Source organism: Sander lucioperca, chromosome 8, assembly GCF_008315115.2.
Source record: "Sander lucioperca isolate FBNREF2018 chromosome 8, SLUC_FBN_1.2, whole genome shotgun sequence".
Classification (NCBI taxonomy): Eukaryota; Metazoa; Chordata; class Actinopteri; order Perciformes; family Percidae; genus Sander; species Sander lucioperca.
In genome coordinates this window covers 16,254,782-16,275,785 of record NC_050180.1, presented here as the reverse complement: position 1 = coordinate 16,275,785, position 21,004 = coordinate 16,254,782, and the positions used below count along the sequence as shown (strand labels likewise).

Here is a 21,004-nt window from a genome sequence, read left to right as displayed (position 1 = left end):
TGAATGTAAAGAATGCTCTCTTTCTAAGGGGAATACATCAGGTGCTTCTGGGTGTGTGTTGTGTATCTTTCCACTCGAGGTCTTATCAACTCCTGCGGCTGCAACATTTCCACGTGCTTACTGATTTACTAATTTCAGTTTGTCTATAAATCCATTGCCGTTTCAGGGTGTCATATTCAGCTGCCTCGAGACTTCTCAGTGGAAGTCTGATCACAAAATGCTGGAGCCTTTCTGTGCCTTGCCTGCATCTTTCTTACACTTTTAACAATCCTGTCAATAACTTTGGTACTTTGAACTCTCTAAATTTTCTTTGGTGTAGCGATGAGTGGAGCCTCCCGTCTTTTGGATATGACCTGTCATTGGCTGCTGTGGTGTGTCATGCTGTTCAATAGTTTCCTTTTTGAGCCTGTACTGGAATGCCCTGTCTGAGATCTGAGAGGTGTAGCCTGCACATACTAATACTTCCATCTGTCTGTTTTTCCAAAATGATAATATTTCAGGGAATTGAGAAAAAACAACCTCATGCATTTACCTTTCAATAAGCTTCCCCTTTCTTAGAGTAAGTTTTTTTTATTTTTATTTATCAGTTTTGTCACGCAGTGTCTGCTGATACACAAAATCAAATTCATGTGAGCTGTGGATTTTGTATGTGTCAATCAGATAAATTGAATGTTTGCATGTTAATGATCTACTGTAGTAGAGGTTCTGTCATTGTTTTGCCTGTGCAGTAATAACATGGATGTTCTGGGGTTGACATGGAAAAGGGCAAAACTTTTTTTTTTTTTTTTTTTGATGAGGGTTGATAAAGAGTGTGTGAATGTGCTGTGTGAGTGACAAAGTGTTCAGTGTGTGTGAGTATGGATAAAGAGTGTTGTTTGTGTATCAGGTGGTCAACTCAGAGGGGACCTGGGTACAGCTGGATAAGAACAGTGTAGTGGAGTTCTGTGAGAGTGATGAAGGAGAGGCCTGGTCATTGGCCAGAGACCGTGGTGGAAATCAGTACCTTCGCCACGATGAAGGTAAGGCACACTCAATGGGGAAAAACGTTTGAACCTCAAAATGTGATCAATTGTAACATACCATAATTTAATCTGCCTTATAGAACAAGCACTGCTTGAGCACGGGGCCCAGACCCCACCACCCAGCCCCTTCTCTGTGCAGGCCTTCAACAGAGCCACAACTTCAAATGGAGCGCAGGGCTTTGACTATGGCATCTCCAACAACAAAGGTGAGGTCAACTTGATGTAGAGTAGGTTTTTCATAGACAAACTTCCTAGAACATATCCTTAGTCTGCATATCACTTTGCTTTCAACATCCACTTTGCTTTATGCTAATCATTCACGTCGGAGTTACGTTTCTGAGTCCTCAGGGTGTATTAAAAAGATTTTGAGTGATGTTTTGTCATTACTGATGTATACCTCACCTCTGACTTCACTCTGCACCCTTCTTTATTTTCCCCTGCTTTATTTTAAGATACTCTCTGACTTCTCCCTATGCTTTGAGACTTTTTCTCGTAAGTTGTTTGATACATTACTCCATTTTAGTTGTAGGAATGTAGACACTTTCACCAGTTATATAGTTATATCACAATATAACAGCAAGTCCGATTTCCTCTTTTATTCAAAACAAGAGGGAACTAAACGTCACTTGACCTCCACAGTTTATAGCAGCACATCCACAAGGTATATGTGATCCAGTATGGGTCAGTCAATCTCTTTAAAATCACGGGTGCCATCAATCACTAATCTATCATCTCTTTTTATTTATGCATGGTTTTTATTTTGTTCACTGTTGTAATTTCATGCCTAACATCTCTGCAATGTTGGGCATATGTCATTGTCTGTGTGCATGGGCCAGTCAGTGTGCTTATTTTCATTTCGACTACTCTGGGCACTCTTTAGTTGGGCAATGTGGGCTAGCCCAACACAGATAACTGGCCCTGAACACGTGTCTGTGATTTCACTCTTTACCCTTTCTCGCCTTAATTTAGTCGCTTAGAAAACATTTGATCATTTATAAAATCCTTGTTTTCTTAAAATTATAGTTGAATACTGAAAACATCACCTGTATGAACTCATCAATTCTGCTACACCATCAAAGATTGGCTGGCCCCAAACGTGTCTGTGTATCTTTCTGCCTGAATATCATGCTGACGCTGTGTCAATTGTCTTTCAAACGGCTTACCTCTTCCTCACTGCTTGAAAAAGGAGGCTTACCTGTTGAAACACTTAGCCATGCCAATCAGAGAACCATGGTTATTCAATTAATACAAAGTTATTTTAATTTTTAAACGCATAAAGGCTCCATTCACACTTGTTATTTCAAGTGTCTGGATAAAAGCCAGATTTTACACTTGGCCACATATGTGTCTTTGTTGGGCAGATCACAAGTCTGATTGCCTCTAATGTTCTTTTACTGTGCTAAATACAAAGCTGTGTAGGCCTTACTCCAATCCAGAGGGTGATGGAAATGCACCTGGATCTGTTTGCTATACAATGCTAACATGCTATTAAGCCTTCTGTATGATTGCAAATGTATCTGTTGCTTTAATATGATAAGTCAAAAGATGACAAATTTCAGTGTCACTTTGGCTATGTGACAACTTAATGTGGCTACATGGAGGGATGGATGCATTTATACCTTTTCAACATTTCTTCTATTCAACATCACCTTTTTTTCCGAGGTGTTTTGAGCAATCTGATGGCAATATGTATCAAATGCTTCTTGGTTGCATTCACGCTTGGCTTTTGATGCCATGTGACCAATTTGCCCCAGAATGCATACATTGGCAAAGTGTATATTAGGTAAATGGAATAGACTCCATTCTATTCCATTTTAGAGACAAGCTGTCTTTTGAGTGTAAACCCCACACTCAATACAGAATTAGCCAAAAATAGTGCTGTGCCATTTTGAAACCTCACAAAGTTTGTGGGCCAGCACATGTATCCTGAATAGGAACGCCCTCTAAACAGAGAGCTACCACAACAAGTTGAATGTTTGTGCAAGCCCTTAGGAGGCTGCAGGCCTTTGCAATTCTAGGTTAAGGTGATCGCTCCTGCTGAACCATCTGATGGAAGGTTTGAATTACTAGACACCTGTGTGATGGATCCATCATGCTGTGAGGCAGCATTATAGATGGATCACCTTCAGACTGGTCCACTTGATGGACCAGCCTCTGGCAAAGCTCTTTGAGCAAGTTGGAGAGCAACCTTACTGATAGGTCTCTCAGGCTTTTAATATTCAGCCATGGTGGCAGATTTCACCATCTTGGCTTCACCCAGGCAGCTTCTCATTTCTGGCTACAACAATTGATGAAATGGCAATGGATTTAAACTCCAGACTTCAAAATGTCTCTTCAGAAACCTACATTTCAGACTCTGTCAGTATTTGTTAGAGTCTATGCTCAAAAACGAGACAGTGACTGGGTTTTATATCTGGTTGACAACTAGTCAGTTGTGTCAAGAGTTTTTGAATGATTACTGATGCAGTGTCAGCTCTATATACATTATATGGAGAAAGGTCCAATTTCTCCCAGCACGTTTTTTTTGGAACTTCTGATGAAGACACACAGGCTTTCTTTTCGAAGAGTGACGCTTGAAATGAATACATGAGAAGAGAACCATTTCTGCCCCTCCCTCAATATATCCTTTCCCCAAATACAGTTGCGAAATGGAAGGAGCTGCTGGTTCTGGAAGCAGTTTTTGTAGAACACTGTTTGAAAGTTTTCTGTTAATGATATAAATATACTTAATGCATAAATGCTCTGCAATATAGAAACACAAGAGTTCTCTGGATAATATCAATAGTATAGGTTTATGTTAATTGCTTTTTTTGGCTGCTACAGCATACATATCTGCTCTGTGAATCACCTCCTGCGTTCTCATTTGAGAAAAAGGGAGACATTTAGATATATTTTTTGGTTTCATGATTGCGCCCCCTAGATTTACATTAATTTGACAAAATACCATTAAGTATTAGTCTACATAAGTGGAGACCTTATTTCAATACAACCAATCAAATCTTGCATGAAGCAGTAACGTTAGTATGACGGACTAAAGTTGCAAAATTTTCCTTTTTTTCTAATTTACAAACACACGTCTTGTTCTGCGCCTTAGCTTCTCGAACGAGCCACCAAACAAACATTCACTGCGGAAAAGTGCACTGCTCAGGCTAGATAGCTAATTAGCTGCTCAGCTGCAGCACATTAAACAGCATTTGAACTTGGCTGCAAATGTAATTTGCAAATGTTTCTTGGGAGTTGTAGTTCACTTCTCTCCTTATGTTTTATCTGCCTGGGCTCGTACCTTTTCGACTTTTTAATCATACAGTAGGACCAGACGCTTCTTGACCCAGTTGCTCACCTTTTGGATGCCCGTCCAAGCCTTGGAATTGCTCCTGCCAATCCTCTTGCATTGTCTTTACAGAAAACGAATAGGACTTTTTGCTTCTGGGACCCTGGCAGCTCCTCCCATTTCGCACATGCGTCGTCGTGGGACATGGCTTAATGACTGATAGTATATAAACTCTGAATGATCCTCACCCCCCTTTGGAAACCTCAAACCATAGTATAAGCTGTAGTTTTTCCCCATCCTCTGTCTCCATGTTTGCAGGTGACCGGTTGAGTGGCATACTGAATTCCATTCAGTCTGGGCCCCTCCTCTCAGCAGCTCCCTCCTCCTCCGTATTTGAGCAAGCCGCCCAACCTCCTCCCTCCTCCTCCTCCTCCTCCTCCTCCTCTCTTGTCCACAGCCCATTTGTGTTTGGACAATCCCCCTCCCAACTGTCTCAGCCACAACCACAGCTTCTGAGTAAGTCTGTCCTGCTTTCTGACAGCACTTGCTTGCACAGGTGTTGATCCTTTTCCTCCCAGCTTTTAGTTTTCCTGATTTGTTCCTGATTCGTTCATTCTATTTTATGTATTTTCTGGAGAGGGCAGCAGTGATGTGTGACACACAATAGTGCAGTTATGTTCTACAGTGCAGAAATATCCCCAACAAGCCAACATGTCTATTATTTAATGTTTAAATCTTGTTTATAAAAAAACAAATAAGGTGACACTGCCTTCATGCATTGACAGGTATTTTCACTTGTTTTTGAAAACAGATTTCAAACTTAAATACTGGACTAACGTTTGTTAAAAAGGATATTTTTGCCATTTGCTGAAGTAATAGGCCAAGTTGCTTATTTTTCTGCTTGCTCTCTTGTTAAGTCAGCTTTTTCTTCTTTTCCTCATCATTTGCCGTGCTGCTTTAATTTCCGATCTGCATCTTTCATCCTTGATTAACAACTTGTTTCATTTTCTGCTTCAACCAGCCCAGGGCTTCACTGCAAATGTAAACAACCGTAGTCTTAATAGTTGTTTACAGTCTACAATAATCTCCTAAAACAGCAACAAAAAAAAACAGCCAAGTTATTAATACACAGTAAGTAATATTACATAAAACCCATACTAATATAGTAGCTTGTACTTTCTATGGATAATTCAAATACCATACCACAATACCACAATTTAACTGAGATTATCTTAGAACAGGGTCCGATATCTGTTTAACTTTTTCAGCCTGTGTAGCTCTCTTTCTTCTGTATTGCTACTTTCTCTCTACTTGTGGTAATCTTTATTTAATTTTTTTAACCTGGTTGTCCATTTCTCACGGAGCCCGGGAGGTGTCTTGGAAAAACATTGTGCATAAATTAATAAATTGTGCTCTTAATTTAGCATACAGGTAACTTATCACCTTCATGCCCTCAGTCTTGTGGTGCATTTACCCTTCACATTCACTATGGATCACTTCAGTGGATTTATGGTTTTAATTTGATCTTGGAGATATGTGGAAAAACGTAGGAACTTGGCTTTTTAAACCTATTTTATAGGATAACGGACTCTTTTGCTGTAAAAACTTGATCTACTGAGGATCTTCATAGAAACTCATCTACAACGTTGTGGAGCACTTCGTAAATGTTTTCTTTGTCGTCTTCTTTAAACTAACAGCTGAATGAATGCTGAAAAAAGGGCTATATATATATATATGATATTAAATTGAGAGCACAAATTACTATATTGTGTGCACAGCATAGTTTTTTTCCATGACACCTCTAGGGCTCTGTAATTTCTCTTTTCCTCTTCTATGTGTTTCTCTCCTCATGTTTCTCTACTTATCTGTTGATCTTCCCATCACTTTAACTTGTCCTTTTGCCTCTTTCTATTTTCACCTTCTCGACGTGACCCCATTGCCTCTTTGTGCTTTCTTTCTTTCTCTCTGTGGTGGCCCCCTTGCGTTCCATGCCTTGTTTGTTTACCTGCTCCACTGTTTTCCGCTGTAGATGGTTCATCACGCCGCCTTGCTTCTCGCGAGCGTGTGCACAAAAGCAATGTGTCGGTGGCTGGGCATGGTACTGCTCTCTCATCTCTCGCTCTAAGGCAAAAGGGTGGGTAATCACAGCATGCATGCCTCCCTCAGACTGAACAGAGGGTGGGTAGTAACCCAAGAAAAAACAGACTGTTCTGTGATGAACAAAGGGCTTTGTATGTTAGCGTGTGAAAATGATTTTGGGCATCTTGTTTGAGTGCCAACCTTAACATCTGTGGCCCTAAAGTAGGACGTGGCCAAACACACTACTATAATAAAGAGGAAAAACTGAAGGTGCATAATAAACACACATGAGTTTTCATTTAAAGTTCTGTTTAAAAATAGGTGGACCTTAAATTCAGTTGAATCTGATGTTTGTGATCACTAGACTAATGGATATAAAGTTTCCACTAATGCTAGATCTGTATTAGTATGAGAGGTCCCAGGACTGGGCTGGAATTCATCTTTCATCAGTTCTTCCATGGTCCACTAGTTATCTTCATCCATATCAGAGTTTGTCTGGTACAGTAATAGACAGACAAAGCTGTGAGAGAAACACCCATCTAGTAAGTAGAAAATATATCACTCATTGTTGTCATGTGTTTTACAAGGTATAACATCTTTCACCTTCTGGACTTACACGTCTTTTGGCCCTTCATTGCATTCTCCCTTATATTTTCAACATTACATTTTTTTCCACTCAGGATTTGAGTGTTATGCTTAGAGTTAAATGGTTACACCCTTACCACTGATTAAGTCTTTTTTTCTGGTGTAACTGTGTTTGAATAATTAATGTTTAGGTGAGCGAGGGAACCTGATGCCTGGTGCACGGCCCATGTCCCCAGCCTCCAAACACCGTCAGGAGAATCGCTCGCCCAAACAGGAGAGTCGGGGAAGCCGCTCATTCGAACAGAACAGGAGCAAGACAGGGGAGGGTGGACTCTCAGCCAGCGAAGCCCTCATCCTGCGGTCAGACACAGCAAAACTGAGGTCTGACTCTCATAGCCGCTCCCACTCGCCCAATCACAACACTCTGCAGGCCCTAAAGGCTGATGGTAGAACCCCGGGACTTCGGGCTGAGTCCCCAAACCCTGGCTCTCGCTCCTCCTCTCCCAAACAGAAAGGCGTATCCTCTTCAGGCAGGTCTAGTCCCTCCAGCACCTCATCTCAGCACTCCTCTTCAGCCCACCATGACAAGAACCTTCCACCCAAAGTTAGCCCTTCCTCCAAAGCCCAGTTGGACCCTCCCAGAGAGAGGTCCAAATCAGATTCATACACTCTGGACCCAGACACACTTAGAAAGAAGAAGGTTCCCCTTACAGAGCCACTTAGAGGCAGGTCTACCTCTCCCAAACCTAAACTGTCTCCCAAAGATCCAAATCAAGGAGTTATCAGTAATGCAGAGAACCGTGTTCCTTCTCCACATGTGACCCAGGAGAACCTCCACAGTGAAGTGGTGGAGGTGTGCACCTCTAGTGCTCTCCTGTCCGAGGATGGCAATGATGAGAACGCGGAGGCTCATAATGCTGAAGACGGATCATGCAAGGTGCACTTTAGTATTGGCAAAGCCCCTGTCAAAGAGGAACTAGAGAGCCGCGCCTCACCCAAAGTCAGCCGCAAAAGCTCCAGTCGGCACACGCGCCCTAAGAAGGACAAATCAGGGCCTCTGTTTAAAGGTGAGAGTATATCAAGGGCCACAGAGCCTGCCAAACAGGCCATGTCACCTTCTGTGGCTGAATGTGCACGAGCAGTCTTCGCGGCATTCCTGTGGCATGAAGGTATTGTCCACGATGCCATGGCCTGCTCCTCCTTTCTCAAGTTCAACCCAGATTTAACCAAAGAGCACGCCCCCATCCGCAGCTCCCTGGGAGGACAGGGTGCTGAGGAGAAGGAGAGCAAGTTAAAGAACCGCCACTCCTTAGAGATTTCCTCTGCACTGAACATGTTTAATATTGCTCCACATGGCCCGGACATCTCTAAAATGGGAAGCATCAACAAAAATAAGGTGCTGTCCATGCTGAAAGAGCCTCCACTGCCAGAGAAATGTGAGGAGGGGAAAGGAGAGGCCACTTCCTATGAGATGACTTCTCATCCCACTATGAGGGCAAAGTCAATCTTACCATTAACGTTACAACATCTGGTGGCATTCTGGGAGGACATTTCTATGGCCACCATCAAGGCAGCCACTCAGAACATGATCTTCCCCAGCCCGGGGTCCAGTGCCATCCTGAAAAGGAAGGAACATGAGAAAGACGGTAAAAAGGCAAAGAAGGAGAAGAAGAAGAGGGAAAAGGCAGACGTGCGTCCAAGAGGGAATCTGTTTGGAGAGATGGCACAGCTTGCCATGGGTGGTCCGGAGAAAGACACCATCTGTGAGCTGTGCGGGGAATCTCACCCTTACCCTGTCACCTACCATATGAGACAGGCTCACCCAGGTAGGAATTCAGAAAGTTCTGGTTAGAAGTTTTGTAATTTTAAATAAGGGTACTGTATATTACTGGGTAATGTACTCTGTGCATATTAAACATCACTACTTGGTATTTCTGTGGCAGGTTGTGGCCGCTATGCTGGAGGCCAGGGCTACAACAGCATTGGCCACTTCTGTGGTGGTTGGGCTGGAAACTGTGGAGATGGAGGCATAGGAGGCAGCACCTGGTACCTGGTGTGTGATCGCTGTCGGGAAAAATACCTGAGAGAGAAACAGACTGCCGCCAGAGAAAAGGTAGCCTACTTTTGCAAGGCTTCAGTGCTTAAATGTGTCTCCGTCTTTTAATGAAGCCAGGTCAGCTTCTTACATTACATGTCAATTAGCTGACGCTTTTATCCAAAGCGACTTACAATTGCTATACTGTATATGTCAGAGGCCGCACACCTCTGGAGCAACTATGGGTTAAGTGTCTTGCTCAGGGACACATTGGTTGATTTATCACAGTGGGAATTGAAACCAGATCTCCCACACCAAAGGCATGTGTCATATCCACTGCGCCATCCCATACATCAGTGGTTCCCAACCTGGGGTCCGGGGACCCCTCAGGGGGGCGGCAAAGATCACAGGGGGTGCGCAAGTCTTTATCTGGTTTGAGGTTGAGGTAAAAAAAAAAAATATTTGCACATGTTAAACAAATTATTATAATACACTAGAATATATAATGTATACAAAAGTCTATAAAAACTATGTATTTTTATTCTCGCTTAAACTTGTAGGCAGGTTACTTAGTAGGCCAAACCTCCGGGACCTCTTAATCTGTGACCCTTGCTGTCATCAGGTCAGCTGCTAGCTGCTATCATCCTCGTTTTTCCTGCCGCCACGGCATCACTATTTTATGAATGAAACATGGCGGAGAAACGTAAAAGTGCTGATACCTCCTCTGTATCAAAAAAGAAAATAAGGCTCTATCTCGAGAGTTACCTCAACTTCGGTTTCGGAGGGGGGGGCTCAGCTTTTCTTAGACATAAGTAGGGGGGGCGCCAAGGAAAAAGGTTGGGAACCACTGCCATACATCATACTGACTTTTTAGACTTGAATCAAAACTAATCTGCTATTCTTTCTGCGTTTTTTTTTACCAGGTGAAACAATCCAGGAAGAAACCCCTGCAGGTGAAGACTCCAAGGGCGCTGCCCACTATGGAGGCCCACCAGGTGATTCGGGCAAATGCCTTGTTCCTGCTGTCTCTCAGCAGTGCTGCCGAGCCCAGCATGCTTTGCCACCACCCTCCCCGGCCCCTGCACTCCCAGCTGCTTCCCAGCCTCAAGGAGGGCGTGTCGGACGAACTCCCCAATAAAATTGGCTGCCTCTACCTTCAGACACTAGCTAGGTAGCTGACAGCTCAGTTAATAGTTTTTTATATCGATATGAAAACCCTACAGTAACACGTGCTTGCATAATGATTTGAGTCTCTTTCACTCTGCTCTCATCCCTCAGGCAACACACTGAGAACTTTGGGGCCTACCAAGACGATAACCTTTTCCAAGATGAGATGAGGTATTTGCGCTCAACATCTGTTCCTGCACCTTACATTTCAGTCACCCCTGATGCCTGTCCCAATGTATTTGAGGAACCAGAGAACAACATGAAGTCAATGCCCCCCAGGTAACACATCTTAGTACGATGTTTTTCTTACACTTATTAGCATGTTTACAAAATGAGTTATTATTACAGACTCTATTCATACAGCATCTTCTACTGTGTATGCATGATAATGAAGTCATGGCAGATCAGGTTGCTGTTACTTTTTAAGAGATTGAAGTTTTTTTTCCCATGTTCAGAGCAGACCAGCAGGTAATGTCATTTTGTCATTGCAGATATACAGTACACCGTACAAATAGGTAGTTCTGTGACTCCCACTCTTTTCCCTGCACTCTACTGTACATAGTTTGACAGAAGGCATTTTGTTCAGAATGTGTGCCTTAATTATGCCTCCTTATCATAACAATGACCAGCCTCATCGTATACTGTACAAAAGAGCCTGGCTGCTCTGTTCTCTGGTTAATTTGTGGAGCAGTGAAAACTGTGATATGAAATTGTGATATGAAATTAGCCTTTCTAAGTGGTCAACAATATCTCCTTTGCACCTTTTAGTGCTATATTTAAACTGTGAAGGGTTGATGTCTTAATGGTCTTTGTGTTATAGGCTTAACTGTGTCTGTTTCTGTCTATTTATGCTCTCTTTTAGTCTTGAGACCAGTCCAATCACAGACAGCGATACCGCTAAGCGTACAGTGTTTCAGAGGTCTTACTCAGTCGTAGCATCAGAGTATGACAAGCAACACTCACCTTCTCCAGCCCGGGTCAAAGCCGTGCCCCGACGCAGGGTCCATAGTGGCGATGCAGGTAATCACACGTGATCATTTGAGAAGTGATACTTAAGGATTAGTGAGCTCCAACATCATCTGTAACATCAACCTGCTCTGTTCCCCATACAGAGGTGGGATCTTCCCTGTTACGGCACCCGTCTCCTGAGCTATCCAGGCTAATCTCGGCCCATGGCTCCCTCAGTAAGGGAGAGAGGAACTTCCAGTGGCCTGTTCTGGCTTTTGTTATTCAGCACCATGACCTGGAGGGCCTGGAAGTGGCCATGAGGCATGCACTGAGAAAGTCTGCCTGCAGGGTGTTTGCCATGGAGGTACAGGCTGCAATATCTCTCTGAATCTCAGAGCTTAGTCTTGCTTTAATTGTTGCTATTTATCCAGCAGTGACTCAGGGTCATAGGCAATTAGTTGGCTGGATATTGTTAGTTAATCAATTAGATTTGTATGCTTAATTAGCTCATAGACTTGTTGTACTCGTTTGTACTTCGTAAGAAGACTAATTGGTATTGTTTCCTATTGGTGTCCCTGTCAGGCATTCAACTGGCTGCTGTGCAATGTGATCCAAACCACCTCCCTTCACGACATCCTTTGGCATTTTGTAGCATCTCTCACCCCATCACCCTTTGAACCTGAGGACGAGGAAGATGATGAGAACAAGGGGAACAAAGAAAACATAGAACAGGTAATGAGTGATTAAACGTCAAAAAAGCAAAAAGCCAACAGCATTACTTTTGCTTTGTTTTTGCTGTGATCTGTGAACATCTCTACTCTGCGTCCTATAGGAGAGAGACCTTGGCGTCTGTGAACACCCTCTGTCAGACATTGTTATTGCTGGGGAGGCAGCTCATCCTCTCCCCCACACCTTCCACCGCCTCCTTCAGACCATCTCTGACCTCATGATGTCACTTCCTAGTGGCAGCTCACTTCAGCAGATGGCGCTTAGGTACAGTTTCTGAATGATTTACAAAATGATACCAGCCAACATTTTTTAAATGGATTGATTTCAAATTACACTACGGTAACTCAGGTTCCAAGATTTCTGCTTTTTTTTGTTGTAATTTTAGGAAATAGGTTTGACATTTTGTACTTAATTTAACTGCCGTAGAGGTAAGAGAGGAGATGACCTGGTGATAACTATTATTGGTTTTTCCTTCAGGTGCTGGAGTCTCAAGTTCAAGCAGTCCGACCATCAGTTCCTCCACCAGAGCAACGTTTTCCATCACATCAACAATATTTTGTCCAAGTCAGATGATGGAGACAGCGAGGAGAGCTTCAACATCAGCGTGCAGTCAGGCTATGAAGCAATGAACCAGGCAAGAAACCAACCACTTACTAACTTAAACATCAGATCGGTCTTCTGTTGGTCAATACGGATTAAACCAACAGTAAGAGTCTTATTGTTTGTTATGCATCTGTGTTTATGACATCCACCAACCTCACTGTGTGTGATAATAGGATCTCTGCCTGGTGACCTGTCTGAAGGATCTGACCAGTGTAGTAGACATCAAGACGTCCAGTCGCCCTGCCATGATTGGCAGCCTAACAGACGGCTCCACAGAGACCTTCTGGGAATCTGGAGATGAGGACAAGAACAAAACCAAGAGCATTAGCATCAGTTGTGTGAAAGGCATAAACGCCACCAATGTGACTGTTCATGTGGACAACTCCAGAGACATCGGGGTAAGGGGGAAACTGCAGCATTGTTATTGTACAAATGCAAAGTTAAGACCAAGGTGGAATTGATGACAATATATTCATAAAGGTTGAATTTTCCCCTGTCATATCCACAGAACAAAGTCACATCAGTTACATTCCTCTGTGGGAAAGCAATAGAGGACCTCTGCAGAATCAAACAGGTATGGTCAGTTTATTTGGTAGTAAGGTGGGAATACAGTGTAACCAGCATATGCTTATATGAATGCTGTTAAATGTTGAGTCTGAACACCTGTGGTGTGTTATATAAAGCTGTAGATTAATTCCCTTGTCTCTTCTTCAAATCACAATGACTCCTTTTTTAAAGTGCAGAAACAATAAAGAATGAAATTAGTGGGTTGTTCTTATAAGGTACACTTTGGTTGATCTAGCATTACATTAGACTACAGATGTACATGCACATGTGCCAATACACTGTGAACATCCCCATGCCTTTGCATCCCAGGTTGACCTTGACTCGCGTCACATGGGCTGGGTGACAAGTGAGCTTCCTGGAGGGGATCATCATGTGATCAAGGTGGAACTGAAAGGTCCGGAGAACACACTGAGGGTGCGCCAGGTGAAGGTTCTCGGTTGGAAAGAGGGCGAGAGCATCAAGATTTTAGGACAGATCTCAGCAAGCATGGCCCAGCAAAAGAACTGTGAGGCTGAGACTCTCCGAGTGTTTCGCCTCATCACCTCGCAGGTCTGTCTAAATTCTTCATCCACAGGCCTTATAAATCACCTGACAAGTATCTGGACTCTCTTGGAAACTTTACGGTTGACTTTGTTGTGTACATTTAGGTCTTTGGAAAACTTATCTGTGGAGATGCAGAGCCCACTCCAGAGCAAGAGGAGAAAAACCTTCTTTCATCACCCGAGGGAGAAGACAAGGTCTGCACTGTGACAGTTTACCTGTACTGTTTAACTTGCTAAAATATTTAGTGACCTTCAACCTGACATTTTTTAAACTTTTTTACATTTTTATAAAAAGGTAACATCTGACGCAGACCTTAAAGAGCACATGGTTGGAATCATTTTCAGCAGGAGCAAACTTACCAACCTCCAGAAACAGGTAAATAGTCAGATCTTCAAACCATTCAACAGGATGAGTTATTATTATCTCAGCCCTCTAACTTAATGTGTGTTTTCATTCCCAGGTGTGTGCGCACATCGTCCAGGCCATTCGTATGGAGGCCACACGTGTAAGGGAGGAGTGGGAGCACGCCATCTCCAGCAAAGAGAACGCAAACTCTCAGCCCAGTGACGATGATGCCTCCTCAGACGCCTACTGCTTTGAGCTCCTGTCCATGGTCCTGGCTCTGAGTGGCTCCAATGTTGGCCGCCAGTACCTAGCTCAGCAACTAACACTCATGCAAGACCTCTTTTCTCTGCTTCACACGGCTTCCCCGAGAGTACAGAGACAGGTGGGCGAGTGTTCACACATTGAACTAGAGGTTTAGTCATGTGCAACAGTTTCTCAACAAAATGCCTTGTGTGTATCCTGGAGGTCTAACAAACACATTGAGTGCATTTCCGTCATTGTAAAACATTTGCAAAGCATATTTTTTTTTTCTAAAGATATTTTAAAGCATGGGTTGTTTGATAGCTGTTAGTCTCCTTCTTTCCTGCATTTCCTGGCCTATTGCTATGTGTCTTGCCACATTATTGCCGACCAAGACGTGGTTTGGAGTTAGTGTTCAGTTAAGGTGTAACGCATACTTTAAAATAATGTTTTTTATAAGCATTTCTTCTGTGTATACATGTTAAAGCAACACTATGTAACTTTTAGCTGCAGCTGTAGTTCCAATGAGACAACCTGTAGGGGGACTGAAGCGGGAAAAGTTACATAGTGTTGCTTTAAAGTAAATACCTTGCGACACTATGCAAATTATGTTCTTGTTTGCCATCTGATCTTACCTCATCTCAGGTCACATCATTGCTTAGACGCGTCCTTCCCGAGGTTACGCCAGTGCGACTTGCCAGCATCATTGGGGTGAAGGCTCTGCCACCAGCAGACATCAGTGACATCATCCACTCCACAGAAAAGGGTGACTGGAACAAGCTCTGCATCCTCGACATGTTCCTGGGCTGCATCGCAAAAGCCCTCACTGTGCAGCTGAAAGCCAAAGGCACCACCATCTCTGGCACAGCCGGCATGGCTGCAGGCAAAGGAGTCACCACTGTCACGCTGCCCATGATCTTCAACTCCAGGTAAGTTATTTTCTGCTAGGCCTAATACAAATTTGGAGATGTTATTATATGAGACTTTAAACAACTCAAATCTAATTAGATACCATTTGTGGCAAATTTTCATACTTGTTGCCCCTTTCTGTCATGCTCAGCTACATCCGCAGAGGGGAGAGCCACTGGTGGATGAAAGGCTCAACTCCTCCCCAGATAGCAGAGATCATCATAAAGCTGGTTAAAGACATGGCAGCTGTAAGTTTTCGTTGTTTAAATCTGCAAATCGTTCCCTTTAACTCTCTGCAAGCTGAAAAACTCAGGAGCAGCACAACTCATTTCACATACGTGAAGAAGGTTCGGGAGACTTTGATGAATTACACAGGAGCATTTAATGAATTCCCAATTGAGGAGAATTTAGGATTATACAGTACAGTGTAGTGCCATCCCAACTTCTGAAGTTCCTGTCTTCCTGAAGGTGTATTTAAACTCGTGCCAGAGCGTTAAGTTTAACTGAACCATCTAAGTAAACAATGATATTGCGGGCGCCCAAATATCTCAGCACAGACAAAATGTGTTGTGTGTTTACTTTCTCTATGGCCTTGGCAGGGTGAGCAGCACTGTCTTATCATACAGCTGCTGTGTCTCCCATCTTCCATGGAGACACAGAGTTGAACTGCTCCTCTGCCTGGAAAGGTTGTGAGGTTATGTTGGTCACTGACCTGAATGAGACCTGGGGTACCACCATCTCAATTTACATAACATGAGTTCATAAGCTGGAAATTCCACAACACAAGCCTAATTTGATGTAGAACCATATTCGCCATCTTTGTTATAAATATCATGTTTTCATGTATTGTATTACACTTGGAAAAGTACCTCTTGCTGTTTTTAGGGTCACCTTTCAGATGGTTGGTCCAGAGTCACCAAAAATGCGATTGCTGAGACCATCATAGCCCTGACCAAAATGGAGGAGGAGCATCGGTCTCCCGTACGCTGTATCGCCACCACAAGGGTACTTATATGTCATCATATGCAAAGCATGTATCTATGTTTACAAATACTGGGTATTAGTTATTCATATATCATATCCTGTTCTGTCTCATAGCTGTGGCTGGCCTTAGCTTCTCTGTGTGTGCTGGACCAGGACCATGTCGACAGGCTGTCCTCTGGTCGCTGGATGGGCAAAGATGGACAGCAGAAGCAGATGGTGAGAACGATGTAAAAGGCCAAGAGCTACACTGTGTGAAAATAATTGACGGTAACAAATTGACTTACTCCTCCTTCTATCCACAGCCCATGTGTGACAATCATGATGACGGTGAGACAGCAGCCATCATCCTGTGTAACGTGTGCGGCAACCTCTGCACCGACTGTGACCGCTTCCTCCACCTGCACCGACGCACGCGCTCTCATCAGAGACAGGTTAGTGTTGGTCGTTAGCATGATGTTTCTTCCAGTAGTGTTAACTGCTGATTAGTTGGATAATATGAAACAATCTATATAAGGAATTTGGAGCAGAATGAGTAGGTGTTTAATCCTGTATTCATGGTTGCTTTCAGGTGTTCAAGGAGGAAGAGGAGGCCATAAAAGTGGACCTTCATGAAGGCTGTGGGAGGACCAAGCTCTTCTGGCTCATGGCTCTGGCCGACTCCAAGACTATGAAGGCTATGGTGGAGTTCAGAGAGCACACAGGTAACATAGCAACAGAGCATACCTCTGTGCTTTTTGTTGAGTATGACTTGCTGCAAATTTGTAATTGATAAAACTGCTTAAGTTGTGTAATTAATTTTTTTCGCAGGTAAACCAGCTTCCAGCAGCTCAGATGCCTGCAGGTTCTGTGGTACGAGGAATGGCACTGAGCTTTCTGCAGTGGGCAGTGTCTGCTCAGACCCAGACTGCCAGGTACTGAACATCAACTGTTAACAAGACAACTTAACCATTTATTATCTAGATGTCTTGTAATTTCTGGTCATCTGTTAAAACTATAACCATCTCCTTTTTGTTTTGATAGAGAAGTTAAAGCTCTAAAAATACTACAGTGTAACATACTACAGTATACACATTTATACAAAAACAATAAAAGCAGTATAAAGAAAAGAAACAAAAAGCCTAAATTATTATGATGTTATTTTAACCAACATCTATCCATTCTATAAAAACAGGTCTCTCTTGAGAATGAGACCCTGTGTCTCAATGAGATTACCTGTATAAATAAAGGTGCCTTTTTCTTTGTTCCTTCTATGCAATTATATTAAATAATATAATTATATTAATTAGTTATACATATATTTTATCAAAACAGAAAAATAACCTAAACCAGTTTTGCTGAAACACCGTACCTAATTCAAAATACAGATCCTATTCCCGAACCTAAGGATTTTGGTGTTGAGTGACTAGATTGTAATTCCTGAGGAGAAGAATTTGAGGTTTTGCTGAGAGAGAAGATGAGTATGGATTCATGCACAGTCTGAGGGAGCTGATGCATCCCCTCCTTTGAGGCCCTAAACTTCCTTGATTACCTCAAAAAGAATAGTCTGTGATGAGTCTTACAAATAATGGATGTTTATTGCGTTGTCCACCCACTTCAGAGAGAACCAATTTACACACAAGACACCTATTAAGTAATGTACAGTATGTAGTAAATTGTATAATTTCTAAGTACTGTAGTTCCCAAGCCTCACCAGTTTCTCTGATTTTGTCTCCCTCAGGAGTACGCTAAATTGGCCTGCAGTAAAACTCATCCTTGTGGACACCCCTGTGGAGGAGTCAAGAATGAGGAAGCCTGCCTTCCATGTCTGCATGGCTGTGACAAGAACACTGGCTGTCTGAAACAGGATGCAGACGACATGTGTATGATCTGCTTCACAGAGGCCCTCTCTGCTGCTCCTGCAGTACAGGTAGCTCTAAATATTAGTGTCCATTAGGCGGAAGAGTTTCACCTCAATTTATTTTCCTCATTTAATGTTAAATTTTTTGTTCTGTTCTCAGCTGGACTGCACTCACGTGTTCCACCTTCAGTGTACTCGTCGTGTTCTGGAAAATCGCTGGCTCGGACCCCGAATCACGTTTGGGTTCATGTTGTGTCCCATCTGCAAGGTGAGGTGTTACCTGAGAGATTAACTCGGCAACAAAGAGGTTGCAAACTTTTTTCACCACACCTTGAAGTTGATTCAGCTCTGTTAGTCTGACTGCTTTGTTCACTGCCATCGTTTACTTTCGAAATGCCGTTGACACATACAGTAAACTCTACAGAACTACCTTTTAATACAGTGGGCTGGTTTGTTTCATTGTTCGCCTCCAGAACAAAATCAATCACTCTGTGATCAAGGACCTGCTGGACCCCATTAAGGAGCTCTATGAGGATGTGAGGAGAAAGGCTCTGATGAGGCTGGAGTATGAGGGTCTACATAAGAGTGAGGCTATAACGACACCAGGAGCACGTTTCCACAATGACCCTGCAGGCTTTGCCATGAACAGATATGCATACTATGTCTGCTACAAGTGCAAGAAGGTACAAGTGCAAGAACCTAAAGTCATTTTTAATTTAAATATAGTTTAGGGTTTGAAAATTGATGTTTGCCCTTATTTCCAGGCGTATTTTGGGGGAGAGGCTCGCTGCGATGCGGAGGCCGGACAGGGAGATGACTACGATCCCAGTGAGCTGATCTGTGGAGCATGCTCAGATGTCTCCCGGGCTCAGGTGGGTAAATGATGCCTGGGAGCATCCTGTCTTTACAATAGCCAATTTAAAATAATAGCTTGACATTTTGGGACATACGCTAATTCTATTTCTTGCCAAGAGTTACAGTAGATGAGAAGATTGATACCACTCTTATGTCTGAGACGGTTATCAATCTTTGCGTCTCACTTTCAGCAAGAAGGCGAAATAAGCATATTTCCAAAAATGTGTGACTGTTCCTTTTTCAAAATGATGCTTATATGTATGTACTCTTCCCCTGATTATTCTTGTTGACTTGTCACTAGATGTGCTCCAAGCATGGCACAGACTTTCTGGAGTATAAATGCCGGTACTGCTGCTCGGTGGCCGTTTTCTTCTGCTTTGGCACCACCCACTTCTGCAACGCCTGCCATGATGACTTCCAGAGGATGACCAGTGTCCCCAAGGAAGAACTGCCCCATTGTCCTGCAGGTGCTTAACGATTTTATTGACTACACTCTTTTGGAAAATGTTAAATTATTTAGACAACAAAGACCAGACAGAAATAACTATAAGAAAAACCATGTGAGATGTCACCCTTGTCCTTTCTATCACAGGTCCCAAAGGCAAGCAGTTGGAGGGTACTGAGTGCCCTTTGCATGTGGTTCACCCACCAACGGGGGAGGAGTTCGCCCTGGGCTGTGGGGTGTGCAGAAATGCTCACACCTTCTAAACAAGGCTATTAATAAAACCAGTTTGTCTACTGTGATTTCTGGCTGCTGCTGAAGCTCAGCCGTGAAGCTTGGCTCTTGCATTGTCAAGTCTCCTGGACACTGGACCAGGTTTCTACTCTACGCCAAGAGTCCTCAGGTCTGCTCTTCTACTAACATCAGTACCGGGCTCTGCTACAACACAAGCCATGGGCTCCTTCACATTCTGAGTAACCTGAATGAAAAAAAGAACAATAGAATTTTAAAAAAAGAAGAAAAAAAGAAATATCTTGTGACGTGTTTGCATGCGGCCGTTGTATTCCCTCGGCTTCTATAGACGTTGCACGTCTCCTGATCACTGAAGTGGAACAATACAAGATTAAACATTGAATATGAAATACATTTGCTTAAAGGAAACCGTGGATCAGCGTGGGTTAAAAAACAAAACAGGAACAGGCCGTATTTCCAGCTTCCTAACTATAAATTTAAAATATTGTTGTATGTAAACTTTTTTCGTAATCTTGTACAGTATTCTCCACTGTCAAGTGCATCATGGGTTGACGGACAAAAAAAGAAGGTGGATAAGACTGTTAAGAATATTATGTTTGGGAGGAAAATAGTGTACGATTTATCTAATCTTGTATATAATGATACTATTCAAAATAGCTGTATTCCGAAGTTGCTACTCTTCACTTCAGTTTTGTTTGATATTCTGGGTTATGTTTTGAGCCAGAACTTTTAATGAAGTGCAATACTGGGTGTGCCTCCTATTTTGCAGCTGTTTAACCTATGGAATGTATGTCAATAAAGCCACTGTACATTTTTATACAGTAGACAGTCGTAATTCCCCCTCTTGTAAATGTCAGATCTTTTCTGTTGTCTGGAAATGAGAAGAAGAAGCCTGGCGCCTGCAGTGAATGATGGTGGATATAAATCCTATTTGCAGCTCTGTCAACAAAAAAGTACCAAAATCCTACAGAAATACAAAAACAAACAAAACACCTCACAGAGAGACCGATTACAGCTGAATGATTTGAGGAGCCAGTCTTCACACCAAATAAAATTGTGCACCTGTAATGCTTTTCCCTAGTAGGAGGCAGGGGGATCGGGGGTCAGGGGAACAGAGTGTGGGAAAAAAAAGCTGCTGTTATATAAAAAAAGCTTAATACTTGTGAATCTGCTCTGTAATCTCTGTGGTGGATGGAGTTGAATGGTAATAAACCAGGTTCTCTGTTTCGCAAAGTATATACTGTGTCATTAATGAGTGGTGACATTTCCATTAAATGACCTACAGTCACTGTTGGCCTTTGGTTGTTTTATATTAACGACATAATGGTGCAAAATCTAGCTAGAGACTGGACTTAAATGGATCATGTATACATCATATATACTTTTTTTTTCTAAATTAAAAGGCTATAACTCGTGCAACTAAGCAGAGACTAGGAAAATATAAAGATGAATACCCTTTATTTCGTGGTGCCAAACTGCAAAACTCATAGTCAGGTCTCTTTGCATTTGCAATATTACATTGACAATCTGAAACTTTAAGCCTTAGCCTATATATCAAATATATATATAACAAAATGATATGCGTAAATCA

At 42.7% G+C, this 21,004-nt stretch overlaps 1 protein-coding gene across 21 annotated transcripts in view; it reads left to right on the top strand.

Moving 5' to 3' along the window:
- Positions 1 to 20,701, top strand: part of mycbp2 (MYC binding protein 2) — a 66,119-nt gene extending 45,418 nt beyond the window's left edge. For 13 of the 21 annotated variants that reach the window (XM_036004590.1, XM_036004594.1, XM_036004588.1 and 10 more), the window contains 32 exons: positions 887 to 1,019; positions 1,103 to 1,228; positions 4,612 to 4,809; positions 6,323 to 6,427; positions 7,149 to 8,783; positions 8,901 to 9,070; positions 9,916 to 10,163; positions 10,271 to 10,438; positions 11,022 to 11,179; positions 11,272 to 11,471; positions 11,690 to 11,839; positions 11,940 to 12,100; positions 12,314 to 12,470; positions 12,613 to 12,837; positions 12,948 to 13,013; positions 13,316 to 13,555; positions 13,654 to 13,743; positions 13,844 to 13,924; positions 14,010 to 14,276; positions 14,780 to 15,063; positions 15,195 to 15,291; positions 15,929 to 16,048; positions 16,142 to 16,243; positions 16,330 to 16,458; positions 16,596 to 16,728; positions 16,835 to 16,938; positions 17,745 to 17,933; positions 18,025 to 18,132; positions 18,338 to 18,547; positions 18,629 to 18,736; positions 19,021 to 19,186; positions 19,312 to 20,701. In XM_036004590.1, the coding sequence (XP_035860483.1) occupies positions 887 to 1,019; positions 1,103 to 1,228; positions 4,612 to 4,809; positions 6,323 to 6,427; positions 7,149 to 8,783; positions 8,901 to 9,070; positions 9,916 to 10,163; positions 10,271 to 10,438; positions 11,022 to 11,179; positions 11,272 to 11,471; positions 11,690 to 11,839; positions 11,940 to 12,100; positions 12,314 to 12,470; positions 12,613 to 12,837; positions 12,948 to 13,013; positions 13,316 to 13,555; positions 13,654 to 13,743; positions 13,844 to 13,924; positions 14,010 to 14,276; positions 14,780 to 15,063; positions 15,195 to 15,291; positions 15,929 to 16,048; positions 16,142 to 16,243; positions 16,330 to 16,458; positions 16,596 to 16,728; positions 16,835 to 16,938; positions 17,745 to 17,933; positions 18,025 to 18,132; positions 18,338 to 18,547; positions 18,629 to 18,736; positions 19,021 to 19,186; positions 19,312 to 19,427 (6,444 nt within the window). In that variant the 3' untranslated portion in view covers positions 19,428 to 20,701. The remainder of the gene's footprint in view (positions 1 to 886; positions 1,020 to 1,102; positions 1,229 to 4,611; positions 4,810 to 6,322; positions 6,428 to 7,148; positions 8,784 to 8,900; positions 9,071 to 9,915; positions 10,164 to 10,270; positions 10,439 to 11,021; positions 11,180 to 11,271; positions 11,472 to 11,689; positions 11,840 to 11,939; positions 12,101 to 12,313; positions 12,471 to 12,612; positions 12,838 to 12,947; positions 13,014 to 13,315; positions 13,556 to 13,653; positions 13,744 to 13,843; positions 13,925 to 14,009; positions 14,277 to 14,779; positions 15,064 to 15,194; positions 15,292 to 15,928; positions 16,049 to 16,141; positions 16,244 to 16,329; positions 16,459 to 16,595; positions 16,729 to 16,834; positions 16,939 to 17,744; positions 17,934 to 18,024; positions 18,133 to 18,337; positions 18,548 to 18,628; positions 18,737 to 19,020; positions 19,187 to 19,311) is intronic. The other 8 variants (XM_036004601.1, XM_036004604.1, XM_031290401.2 and 5 more) reach the window with 3 other exon arrangements.
- The last annotated feature ends 303 nt before the right edge of the window (positions 20,702 to 21,004 follow it).